The 14,078-nt window shown below is 42.4% G+C and overlaps 1 protein-coding gene across 1 annotated transcript in view; it reads left to right on the top strand.

Moving 5' to 3' along the window:
* Positions 1-3,078: 3,078 nt before the first annotated feature.
* The window catches only part of echs1 (enoyl CoA hydratase, short chain, 1, mitochondrial), a 36,304-nt gene continuing 25,304 nt past the window's right edge, over positions 3,079-14,078 (top strand). Inside the window, exons 1-3 of the mRNA NM_001139656.1 lie at positions 3,079-3,215; positions 11,662-11,859; positions 11,942-12,069. Of these exons, the coding sequence (NP_001133128.1) occupies positions 3,128-3,215; positions 11,662-11,859; positions 11,942-12,069 (414 nt within the window). The 5' untranslated portion in view covers positions 3,079-3,127. The remainder of the gene's footprint in view (positions 3,216-11,661; positions 11,860-11,941; positions 12,070-14,078) is intronic.

The raw sequence follows: 14,078 nt of genomic DNA, 5'->3' as shown, positions 1-14,078 counted from the left end.
ACAAATTATCAAGGAACCTACCAGGTACAACCCCAAATCCGTAACCATGGGCACCCTTATAGATTTCATCCTGACCAACTTGCCCTCTAAATACACCTCTGCTGTCTTCAACCAGAATCTCAGCGATCACTGCTTCATTGCCTGCGTGCATAATGGGTCCGTGGTCAAACGCTCCCTAAAACACTTCAGTGAGCAGGCCTTTCTAATCGACCTGGAAGGATATTGACCTCATCCCGTCAGTAGAGGATGCCTGGTTGCTCTTTAAAAGTGCCTTCCTCATAAGCATGCCCCATTCGAAAAATTTATAACTAAGAACAGATAAAGCCCTTGGTCTGCCCTTGACCAGCATAAAAACATCTAGTGGCGTTCTGCATTAGCATCGAATAGCCTCCGCGATATGCAACTTTTCAGGGGAGTCAGGAACCAATATACTCAGTCAGTTAGGAAAGCTATACATTTCAAACAAATGTGCATCCTGTAGCACTAATTCCAAAAAGTTTTGGGACACTGTAAAGTCCATGGAGAATAAGAGCACCTCGTCCCAGCTGCCCACTGCACTGAGGCTAGGTAACACTGTCACCACTGATAAATCTACGATAATCGATCATTTCAATAAGCATTTTTCTACGGCTGGCCATGCTTTCCACCTGGCTACCCCTACCCCGGCCACCAGCTCAGCACCCCCTGCGGCAACTTGCCCAAGCCCCCACCCTGGGCTAGACAATCTGGACCCTCTCTTTCTAAAATTATCCACCGAAATTGTTGCAACCCCTATTACTAGCCTTTACAACCTCTCTTTCGTATCGTCTGAGATCCCCAAAGATTGGAAATCTGCCGCAGTCATCCCCCTCTTCAAAGGGGGAGACACTCTAGACCCAAACTATTATAGACCTATATCCATCCTGCTCTGCCTTTCTACAATCTTCGAAAGCCAAGTTAACAGATCACCGACCATTTCAAATTCCACCGTACTTTCTCCGCTATGCAATCTGGTTTCCGAGCTGGTCATGGGTGCACCTCAGGCACGCTCAAGGTCCTAAATTATATCATAACCACCATCGATAAAAGACAGTACTGCGCAGCCGTCTTCATCGACCTGGCCAAGGCTTTCGACTCTGTCAATCACCGCATTCTTATCGGTAGACTCAATGGCCTTGGTGAACCAGGCGAGGCAGTCATTTGAGAAGTTAACTACTTCTCAGATAGAGTTCAGTGTGTCAAATCGGAGGGCCTGTTGTCTGGACCTCTGGCAGTCTCAATGGGGGTGCCACAGGGTTCAATTCTTGGGCCGACTCTTTTCTCTGTATATATCAATGATGTTGCTCTTGCTGCTGGTGATTCTCTGATCCACCTCTACGCAGATGACACCATTCTGTATACATCTGGCCCTTCTTTGGACACTGTGTTAAAACCTCCAAACGAGCTTCAATGCCATACAACACTCCTTCCGTGGCCTACAACTGCTTTTAAATGCAAGTAAAACTAAATGCATGCTCTTCAACCGATCGCTGCCCGCACCCGCCCGCCCAATTAGCATCACTACTCTGGACGGTTCTGACTTAGAATATGTGGACAATTACAAATACCCAGGTGTCTGGTTAGACTGTAAACTCTCCTTCCAGACTCACATTAAGCATCTCCAATCCAAAATTAAATCTAGAATCGGCTTCCTATTTCGCAACAAAGCCTCCTTCTGTCATGCTGCCAAACTTACCCTCGTAAAACTGACTATCCTACCAATCCTTGACTTCGGCGATGTCCTTTACAAAATAGCCTCCAACACTCTACTCAGAAAACTGGATGTAGTCTATCAGAGTGCCATCTGTTTTGTCACCAAAGCCCCATATACTACCCACCACTGCGACCTGTATGCTCTCGTTGGCTGGCCCTCAATACATATTCATTGCCAAACCCACTGGCTCCAGGTCATCTATAAGTCTTCGCTAGGTAAAGCTCCACCTTATCTCAGCTCACTGGTCACCACAGCAGCATCCACCCGTAGCACGCGCTCCAGCAGGTATATTTTACTGGTCATCCCCAAAGCCAACACTTCCTTTGGCCATCTTTCCTTCCAGTTCTCTGCTGCCAATGACTGGAAAGAATAGCAAAAATCACTGAAGCTGGAGTCTTATATCTCCCTCTCTAACTTTAAGCATCAGCTGTCAGAGCAGCTTCCCGATCACTGTACCTGTACACATCCAATCTGTAAATAGCACACCCTACTACCTCATCCCCATATTGTTATTTATCCTCTTGCTTATTTGCACCCGAGTATCTCTACTTGCACATCATCATCTGCACATCTATCACTCCAGTGTTAATGCTAAATTGTAATTATTTCGCCTGTATGGCCTATTTATTGCCTTACCTCCCTACACTTCTACATTTGCACACACTGTACATAGATTTTTCTATTCTGTTATTGACTGTAAGTTTGTGTATGTGTAACTCTGTGTTGTTGTTTTTGTCGCACTACTTTGCTTTATCTTGGCCAGGTCGCCATTTTTTCGCTCACCAAGCGAAAGGTTTTTGTATGGAGGTCAATGAGAGTGTCGAATTTGGTTAACAAATATATATAATGGCTCATTTGCTACGTGTAGCTTATTTTCTCGAATATACATGTGTACTAATATTAGTAGGGCACGTGTCATGCCGGCAAATTTTATTAAAAACACTATAGCGGAGTTGTGCCTGGTCGTCTATAGTTACCACAGCCACAAAGTTATAAACCCCATATTAGGAAAACTATTTATTTTCCTAACATGTTATTTTAAATCTAACCTTAACCACACTGCTAACTTTATGCCTACCCCTAACCTTAAGTCCAAAAAGCTAATTTTAATTTTCGTAAGCAATTTCGAATTTATGGCTGCGGTAACTAGTGAAAACTGTTGTGCCTGTTTACACACGTATCTGCCCGCATTGGCTAGAATGATCCCGCCTGATGTTGCCTCCTCCAGACTGCCTTCCATTTTTTAAGACATTTATTTTCATTGTTAGAGCCGCTTATTAATGGCTAATCTGTGTTGACACTCCTCGACCATCCGTTTCCGGGTCACGCGTGAGGTGGATTGCAGTGAGAGCTCGTGTTTTTGTGACTTTCAGCGCCAGCAACTTCGTGTTTGAAATGGCCTTGTTCTGCAGAACCGCAGCACTGCTATTGAAGCCAGGAGCTCTCTCCTCCACTCTCTCTGTCGCTCGTCAGTACAGTGCAGGTAAGAGGTTGGTGCTAATTTCATTTTAGAAAAGCATTGCCTTTTTTTGTCATGGACAATGTCATGGAGCTATTTAACGTTACGTCATTACATGTGCGACGCTTGATGTTTTGCAGATGGATCCTAGAGACGTCCCTGGTTGAGGTTAAAGGGATATTTCAGGATATACTTCCCCGAGTCATATGAACTCGTGGATACCTGGTTTATGCCTCTGTGTGCAATTTGAAGGATGTTGCTATTTAGTGCAAGCACTATTGCTAAATAGCGTTAGCGCAATGACTACGCAAATGGTAGATAGCATTGGCTCGCAAAACGACCTTCAACTTCCTTCATACTGGACATAGAGACATACAAATGGCATCCACGGGTTCTTCTGCCTTTGGGGAAGTAGATAAACGGCATCTTTGCCAAAATCCCGATGTATACCTTTTTAAGATTACGCTTTAGGGTAGGGACATCCCTTTGCATATTGACAGAGGAAGAGGCGTGAGATAAAAGGATGTATAGGCGTCTATGAGAGAGTGTCGAATTAGGTGATGTTCATTTGATCAATAGAAGTTTCGTGATGTACTGATATAAGTGGCTTTCCTGCGTCAGATCTGACTGCCTACTGAATCTGACTGACAGACAGACTTGCCGATAGATGCACACGGCGAGGAGTGGTTTCATGTAACCACACCCCCAAGTAGGGTACTCCAGTTAGTCCCATGTTTTTATTTTAAGTAGTTTTTTTTTACCATTATTTAACTAGGCAAGTCAGTTAAGAACAAATTCTTATTTTCAATGACGGCCTAGGAACAGTGGGTTAACTGCCTTGTTCAGGGGCAGAACGCCAGATTTGTACCTTGTCACCTCGGGGATTTGAACTTGCAACCTTTCAGTTACAGTAAATGGTAAACCGAATCGTTTAGTCATCTCTCCTCCTAGGCCTTTTCTTCTCTTGACTTTATATTGCGATTGGCAACTTTCATAAATTAGGTGCATTACCGCCACTGACCTCATTCGTCTTTCAGTCACCCACGTGGGTATAACCAATGAGGAGATTGCACATGGGTACCTGCTTCTATAAACCAATGAGGAGATGGGAGAGGTAGGACTTGCAGCATGATCTTCTATTTTAGCCCTTGGCAACGCACACGCTCGTTGGCGTGCGCAAGCAATGTGGGTGCAATAATTGAATAATATAGATTTCAAAATGTATTTTGCAACTCTCACACGCGGTACGCGAGTGGTGTAGTCAGCCTGTTAGTGTGCACAACACTAAGTTGGATAAGTAAAAAAACTACAGGAAAGATGGTCGTTTAATGTGAGAGGCTCAGCGATGTTAGGATTTTGAAAGTTGTGTAGTACACCAGGCATTACCGGTGATGAAGTGCTTCGGGGACACAAATGTATCGAGTAACCGGAGCACACATCTTTCCATCATCATCGTGGTGTAATAGCCTGAAACCATGAGGTTCATCTAACCTAGTCCTCTCCCATAACTCTGCCCCATAGTTAATGTTGCTACGATGAATCTGTGCACGCGAGAAGGTCGGACAGAAGAGGGGATTTTTCTCGTTTGGGCAAGTACTCTCTCCATCGTGACCCGGAAACCGATAAGTGGTTGAGGAGTGTGCCAAATCGACAGTAGGCAAATGGAAGTGTCCTCCCCTCCTCGATAGCCACCTTTCATCGAGGATACTCATGTGTATCTTACCGCGGAAGAGTTTTGAATTCTGCCACACCCACTTTGAATCAGCTTTTGTTTTGTCAAAGGAGAAAAACATACTACTTATTGTTTTATATATAAAATGTCTTACACAACTAACCATTTTTGGGGGATCACTTTACACATTTATTTTGGGATCCACCCCTGTAAATGTAATTTGCATAATGGCACACATGTGGAGAAAGACCGTCTCATTTCAAGCAAACACAGTTCCATTCACCTTCACTCTCCTCGATAACTCTCATTGTTTAACTTTGACCTTTTAAAAAAAGTAGACGAGAGAGGACGGCGGAAAGTGGAGGTTAGCAAATCTAACTGATAACAGGCAGGGGAGTCAGATCGGGCGAGGTTTTGCAAGTTAGCTAGCAGCTAATATAATGGCTTGAACCTGTAGCTAGCTAGGTTAGATAGCTAGCTTGCTATGGTGAGAGATGACAGTGTGCTCTGTTAACTAGCTAGCAACCTGTTTTTACTGTATAAATTTGCTTGATTTGGTTTGTATTTATTTTACTTTTCCATTTTGAATAAAGTCTCAGTGGCTACTGGCTAGCTAGCCCACTGGCACTAGCTACATTAAAAACAGGAAAGACATCAACGAGTGTCTTTTTTTTATTTTGTAATTTCACATTTGGAAAGTGCATTGAAACAATTAGCTAACTAACTAGATAGAAAATATTTTACCATGCATCACACCCAGCTAGTAAGTTATGATGCACTGAAGATACTTGAGGGGATTACTATGGTATGTGGGCCCACCATGTAACAGGTGAGGATGCTCTCCCATAGGAAGCAAGGGCTGGAGAGGCACCAAAATATCTTGAAAATGCTAACCTTTGCATAATTTGTGGTCCTTTTTCACGTTCTGTCTCCATAGCTGAGAGAAACCGAAGAGAAATATCTCTTTGTCCCCAATACTACTACTGTTTCTAACTGTACTGATGAGGAAGAAGAGGGTGGATTTATCCATTGTTGCTAAACTGTGCTCAGTGAAATTTACAGTGCTACTTTGTTACCAGAAACTAGTCACATGTTCAGTAAGGTATTCTGCAAATAGAATTACAATACAAAAATGTTCTTGGTCCTCAGTGAAGTTCTGCCAATCATATGTTGGAAACCATTATCAAGGAAACCTAGTTGAACCCCTTGTGAAAATGTAACATATTTCTTGAGCACCAGTGATTTTAAGGACACAAATAATTGTTACCTGTACGACAATATCTCGATCACAGGTCACTAATAAAATAATGTAATTGTGCCGAGTGATTTCTATGGCATGGGCATAACAAATCAATGAACTAATTAAACACTGTTATCGGCTATTATGCCTCTCAATTTCCAGTTGTCATTAGCAAGGAAAAAGTCGATATGCAGTTTTTAAACAGATGGCTTGCTGCTTTGACAGTATGGAGTCAAGCAACAGCATTACTGTTTAAAAAAATATTGTGTCACAGTGCTTGAGGGGCAGAGCAGGAAGGTGGGCTTCCTATCTCCTGATACCGTGATGATGCACACTGGCAGAGATGACAACTAGTGTTTGTAAAGACTGTCTCACCATCACGATCTGAGACTGTAAAGATGGTCCAAAGGGGTCCTTCACACACACACTGTGCCAAAAAAGTAGTATTTTAATGTGTTTTACCAGAATGATTGCAGTAGGTTATGTCCATCTACTCATCCCTTAAAATGTTGACAAATACATACAACTTGATACTTGCCTTATATGTATATCCATTGATGTGTTTTAGAGAAGGTTGTAAATAGCTGCAGTGCAACAACCAAGGACATCTAGCTAAATGACCACACAACTTGCTAGCTAGCTTATTAGCCTGGTAGCTAACAGAGCGAAGTGAATGAGCTAGTAGTCCAGTAGATACAATCAACACGTATCTACTATCTTATACAGTAACAAATGAGTTGCTAGCTAGCTACATATATAGCCACGGAATTAGCTGCTAGCTTGTTAGCTTGCAGGACCTTGCCCAATCTGTCTCCCCTTTTCCGGTGAACTTCTCGCATGGGTTGACAGGTCGTGGCAAGAGTAACTATGGGGCGGAGTTATGGGAGAGAAGCAGCAAATCGGCTTCCAAAATCTTTGTTTGTGACGCAGATCACTCGGCTATCTTGTCAATATAATAAATAATCTTTAAAGATGGGTAAATGGTTAGCTCACGGTCAACAAAACTGACCACACAACTGTTATTATAGATCTGTATATACACTACCGTTCAAAAATGTTGGGTCACTTAGAAATGTCCTTGTTTTTGAAAGAAAAGCACATTTTATTGTTCATTAAGATAACATCAAATTGATCAGAAATACAGTGTAGACATTGTTAATGTTGTAAATTACTATAGTAGCTGGAAACGGCAGATAAAAATTAAAAAAAAAAAAAAAGCGTACAGAGGCCCATTATCAGCAACCATCACTCCTGTGTTCCAATGGCACGTTGTTAGCTAATCCAAGTTTATAATTTAAAAAGGCTAATTGATCATTAGAAAACCCTTCTTTTGCAATTATGGTAGCACAGCGATAAAACTGTTGATTTTAAAGAAGCAATCTTTAGACTAGTTGTGTATCTGGAGCATCAGCATTTGTGGGTTCGATTACAGACTCAAAATGGCCAGAAACAACTTTCTTCTGAAACTCATCAGTCTATTCTTGTTCTAAGAAATGAAGGCTATTCCATGCAAGAAATTGCCAGGAAACTGAAGATCTCGTACAACGCTGTGTACCACTACCTTCACAGAACAGTGCAAACTGGCTCTAACCAGAATAAAAAAAAGGAGTGGGGAGGCCCGGTGCACAACTAAGAGGACACAATAGTAATTTACAACATTAACAATGTCTACACTGTATTTCTGATCAACTTGATGTTATTTTAATTGTATGCTCTATACATTTTGCAAGGATTTTGGCTTCACAACACTGAAGTGTAAGGGGTCTCCAATTTTTTTTTTAGGTGGATCTTTATATTTAACATCTGGGTCCTGTTTCAGTAATAGTGAAATCAGACCTTCTTGCTTAGTATCTGAGTATCTGATCATTTTTATAGGAGTGGTTAAAACATGTTAATAACTGACCTTTGAGTACATCGAAAACAATATGATGTACCTCAACTGGTATGCCATCCAGCCCTGGAGTTTTCCCAGTCCTTGAAGGTTTTAATTAATTGCATATAGAAGTTCCTCCTCTGTAATTAGGCCTTCACATGAGTCTTTCTGTATAGCTGTTAATTTTACACTAGTAATAGAAAAAAATCTTTACAATTAACTTCAGTTAATGGAAATGGAGGAGACTGAAATGAAAACATATGCTTAAAGTGTTTCCTCTTTCAAAATATTGTTTGGTGAATCATGGATGAATCTGTCATTTGTAACAAGTTAATGTAAATTATTTTTGGTAGCATTTCTGTTGAAGACAAAAAAAAATTGGTGCAATTTCCCCATATTCCATCCAGTTAGCTTTATTTTTATAATATATTACACTTTATCTTTCTTGAATGAGTTCCTCCATTTCTTTTAGTTTTTCCTGTAACTTATTCTGTGCCTGTTAGTAATAAAAACTATCTGTACTGTTAGTTCCTCTATTTTATTTTTAAGATGAACTCTATTTTTTAATGAAAAAAAATGTTTGCCCCCTTTTTCTCCCCAATTTCGTGGTATCCAATTGGTAGTTACAGTCTTGTCTCATTGCTGCAACTCTCGTACGGACTCGGGAGAGGCGAAGGTCGAGAACCATGCGTCCTCCGAAACACAATCCAGCCAAGCCGCACTACTTCTTGACACAATGCCCACTTAACCCGGAAGCCAGCCGCACCAATGTGTCAGAGGAAACACCGTACACCTGGCGACAGTGTCAGCGTGCAATGCGCCCAGCCCGCCACAGGAGTCGCTAGTGCGCGATGGGACAAGGACATCCCTGCCGGCCAAACCCTCCCCTAACCCGGACGACGCTAGGCCAATTGTGTCTCTCGGTCGTGGCCGGCTGCGACAGTGCCTGGATTCGAAGCCAGACTCTCTAGTGGTACAGCTAGCACTGCGATGCAGTGCCTTAGACCACTACGCCACTCGGGAGGCCAAGAAACTCTTTTGACCTAAATTGTTTTTGTTTTAAAGATTAATATTGATTTGCAATCTTACTGGCAGCAATATCCTTGCCTGTGAAGCCCATTTTGTGCAAAGCAATGATGACGGCACGTCTTTCCTTGCAGGTAAACATGGTTGACAGAGGAAGAACAATGATTCCAAGCACCACCCTCCTTTTGACGCTTCCAGTCTGTTATTCGAACTCAATCAGCATGACAGAGTGATCTCCAGCCTTGTCAACACTCACACCTGTGTTAACGAGAGAATCACTGACATGTCAGCTGGTCCTTTTGTAGCAGGGCTGAAATGCAGTGGAAATGTTTTTTGGGGGATTCAGTTCATTTGCATGGCAAAGAGGGACTTTGCAATTCATCTGATCACTCTTCATAACATGCTGGAGTATATTCAAATTGCCATCATACGAACTAAGGCAGCAGACTTTGAAAATGAATATTTGTGTCATTCTCAACTTTTGGCCACGACTGTAGGCATACCTTCGGCCTGTCTGCCCAAGCGCCAGAGTGACTGCGCCTCTACTTATACTAATTTTGGGTAACGAGGGACAGGTGGGACCAATTCCAGGTACCAATTGGTTGCAGCACCTGGACTGGGTACTATTAGTGTTGGATCACCAGCCCTAGTTGGTGCCTGTAGCGGTGTCCATGGTGCTGACTCACCTTGGCCTCTAGCCCTCTGCTCCTTTCTTTGTAGCTCCCCGCTGTCCCCTGGGTTGCCACAGTTTATATGCAATATTTTTTTAATCTTCATTTATTCCCACAATTGATGAGTAATATGCGTAATAATATAAGCACTTCTACGCAGGATTGTTACCCATAACGGCCGGTAGTAGGAATTTTACGTTTTTGTCAACCGACGTGGGATGCATACACTCACTTAATTAACCAACCACTCCCAAAAAAAAACACTTCTGCAACTCTCTCCCCTTCTTCCCATAGATTGACACACACACACACACACACACACACACACAAGCTCAAATGTTCAACAGTTGTTCCATCCCCGAGCTCAACTCAAGAGAAGACTTGATGTGTGAATGCATATAGTTTGGCTGTTTAAGAAGGCATGCCCGATTGCCAAATTGAGCAGAAATGGGAACATTTTCACCACATACAATTTTGTGGAATTACACATCCTTTTTGTTTCAGATTGGTGATGTTAAAACAATGGTTTAGTCATCAAATAAATTGATGCTTTAAACAGGTTCATATATTTGGTTGGGTCCCGTTGATGTTGTTTTACGTGCCTGTCCGTTGCAGGACCTAGAACGCCATTATACTTTTTAAGCTCAAATGGCACATAATTTGTGGCACTTTCTGTTTAAAAGTCGAAGGCCAAAAACACGGATTTGACAGTCAAGCTATCACTAAAATAAAAGTCACCCCCTTTCACTATGTAGAACTACCTGAGAGGTGATGATTCGTTGAAGTTAAATAACAAAGCAACTGATTTGTTTTTGCCCTGTTTCGGCAGTCTCCCAGAATCCCTGTCTGACATTCTCGAATTTAGATAACTGTCTTCAACAAATTCTCTTCTATAACCAGTGATGTAAAAATGATCCGATTTATGTGTAGCCTTTGAATGGGGTTAGTTTAAACAGAGCATACATCCCAAACATTTGTCTCCCGTTCTATTGATTTCAACGTGATATCGATGGAAGTGATAAAAAAAGTTAAGCTTACCATGTTGGCGACCTATTTGAATCAAAATGCAACACTTCAAAATGTAGCTCGGTGTCTTCTGCAAATTGGCCTCTAACCAGTGGTGTACAGATTATTCTCAGATTCCTGTGGTTTTTGAGCTGTGTTAGTTTTAACAGGAAGCTTTTAACCTAATCTCCCCCATCTCGCTCTATTGATTTCAACGTGATAATCGATAGGAGTGATTGACAAGTGTTGTGTTTCTCTTTCTGTTCTGGTGACCTCCGTATCAAAATGCAACATTCCAGAATGCAGCGGACTGTTTTTCTGCAGGTTGTCCTCTAACCAGTGATGTTAAAATCTCTAGTTTCAATGTGGTTTTTGAGTTGTGGTAGTTTCAACAGCGCATACAACCTGATTTTAGCCTAATCGATATGAGCAAATTATTGCCACTTGTCTAAACGACAGGGTTTTCAGTGCATGTGCAGTTTATAAGGTGCTTGTTTAAAAAAAAAAAAAAAGTAATATGATTACTATTGTTGCACATGTATATGGTACATGTCAACTTTAGGTTTTCAATATATACTTTCTGCATATTGGTTATTGATTTGGGCTATTTATGAAAATGTCTATTAATAGCAACCTGTGTTGGTCAGTCCGCTCACTCTCAAAAATATCAGGATATCAGCTTGCTGAGCCATCCCACCTGCATTAGTTGGAGCGAAAACTTATGCTGCGTTACAGGCCGACTACATTGCAGTAGCCTGTCGGTTCTCACAATGGCTGCATAGTTGTTTAACATATCAGCTTATCACATCATATGATAGGAATCATAACCTATTCAATCTGGTGCCCGACTGCACCATCGATGCCATGCAACAATTGCTCGTTGCTGCACACAGCAAGGCTGCAATGTAGTCAGCCTGGAACGCCACCTTGGTCACGTTGAATTAATAATCCTCTAATTTATTGTGTGGTGTGTGTGTGTTTAGGTGGTCAGTATGAGTACATCCTGGTGGAGAAGCGTGGAGAGAATCAGGATGTGGGCTACATCCAGTTGAACCGCCCCAAGGCTCTGAACGCTCTGTGTGACGGGCTGATGCTGGAGTTGGGAAAAGCGCTGGATGCATTCGAGGCTGACGGAACAGTGGGCGCCATCGTCCTTACTGGCAGCGACAGGGCTTTCGCAGGTGAGGTGTGTGTGAACGAGAGAGCGAGATGAGTGTGTGCACACGCATCTTGTGTCTTACACCTGAAAACTGTGTGTCTCAGCTGGGGCTGACATTAAGGAGATGCAGAATCGTACCTTCCAGGAGTGTTATGCCGGGAACTTCCTAGCTCACTGGAACAGAGTCTCTACCATTAGGAAACCAGTCATCGCTGCTGTCAACGGGTTCGCTGTGAGTACACACACCTCAGTCAACAGGTAGTCTGTTATAACAGTATACACTAGAGGACTTCACGGGTCCAGAAATCTGGAATGGACCGGTGGCTTTGCCACCCGGATCCGATATGCATTAATTTGAAGTAGAGTCCCGTTCAGAATGGACTAGAGGGCATTCATACCCATTGCAAAAAGTCCAGTGGAAAAACGGACCCAACGGACCCACGTTCGGATCCAAGAGACCCGTTCAGATCCGAGAGATGAAAGTGAGAAAGAAACCTCTGACCTGGCACCATCAATAAACGAGTGATATTGACCAAATTAGCCACAGTAAGGCCTACGTGTCCTTAAAAACAGCCTATAACAAATAAAAAACATATATTCCTTGTTTCGATGTGTGGCATATTCAAAACGTTATAGACTATTGTTTTATTGGTTTTTACAATCCTTAACAGTGATTGTCCACTTCCAGGTTCAGCTGTCAGAGATTTGAGAGCTGAATGAATCAGGGTGTGCATGCATAGGCCTATATGCGTCCACTGTATGATATTAATTGGCCTATTAAAAAAAAAAAAAAAAAAAAAAAAAAAAAGAATATAAAGGAAGAGAAGCGAGAGAGGGATTCCGGCGGCATGTTCCCCAATACCGTCATGCATTTCTTTATCCTTGCCAGATAGGCTACTACTGCTGTATAGATATACTGTAGGCTTACAGGAGGCTAATTTGTACATTTTCGATCATATGTTTATCTTTCTAAAAAAAAATTATTGTTAGATTATAGAAGTACTGGTAGGCCTAAAACATGCTTCCTCACCTCATGTTCAACTGTCGGGAGTCCGAGGGAGACGCACTGCCTTTTCCACACCACACCAAACCTTCATAAAAGTTTCTAAACTAACCTAGCGGTTAGATCATTGGGCTTTTAACCGAATGGTCACTAATTCGAATACCCGAGCCGACAAGGCGAAAAATCTGTCTGTGCTCTTACCGCTATGGCTGACCCTGTAAAACTAAACATTTCACTGCACCTATTCGGTGAATGTGACAAAACATATTTTTCTAATATCAAAAGTAAGTAAAGCCATTGTTTTAAGGAAAATATTAAAAGCCTATTTATTATATTGTGGCAAACACATTACAGTTGGAACTTAAAGGGGAATTTCACCTTGGGGGAAACTGGGCTTGTTTTCATCATGTCCAAAGCATTTCTAAGACTGTGAGATGTTACACACATAATTGCCCAGGAGGAAGGCAGGTCTGGGCTTCGTGCGCTGAATGATACACCCTATGACTGCTTCCAGTGTATTGATGGGGGTGAGATCTAAAATATACATGTAGTCCTGCTTTGTGGCATTTCTCGAAGGCTCCATGTTATACTGATCACACTATACGTTTTTGTGCATGTAGATATGGTTCTCCTTTTTCGATAGAGCCATTGGGCGTCTTTCTGCAATGTTCCTATTGGTGGATTCATTGTTAAATAAATAAAAATTCCAGCACAATGTGCAATGCCACGCATCGGCTGGAGTGGTGTAAAGCTCGCCGCCATTGGACTGGAGCTGTGGAAACGCTTTCTCTGGAGTGATGAATCACGTTTCACCAACTGGCAGTCCGACGGACGAAGCTGGGTTTGGCGGATGCCGGGAGAATGCTACCTGCCCCAATGCATAGTGCCAACTGTAAAGTTTGGTGGAGGAGGAATAATGGTCTGGGGCTATTTTTCATAGTTCAAGCTAGGCCCCTTAGATCCAGTGAAGGGAAATCTTAACGCTACGGCATACAATGACATTATAGACGATTCTGTGCTTCCAACTTTGTGGCAACTGTTTGGGGAAGGCCCTTTCCTGTTTCAGCATGACAATTCCCCCTTGCACAAAGCGAGAACCATACAGAAATGGTTTGTCGAGATCAGTTTGGAAGAACTTGACTGGCCTGCACAGAGCCCTGACCTTAACCCCATCGAACACCTTTGGGATGAATTGGAAAGCCTACTGCGAACCAGGCCTAATCGCTCAACATCAGTTC

The sequence above is a fragment of the Salmo salar genome, chromosome 18 (genome assembly GCF_965601325.2).
Source record: "Salmo salar chromosome 18, fSalSal1, whole genome shotgun sequence".
In the NCBI taxonomy this organism is placed as follows: Eukaryota; Metazoa; Chordata; class Actinopteri; order Salmoniformes; family Salmonidae; genus Salmo; species Salmo salar.
The sequence above is the reverse complement of the archived record's forward strand: the minus strand, read 5'-3'. Positions and strand labels throughout refer to the sequence as shown.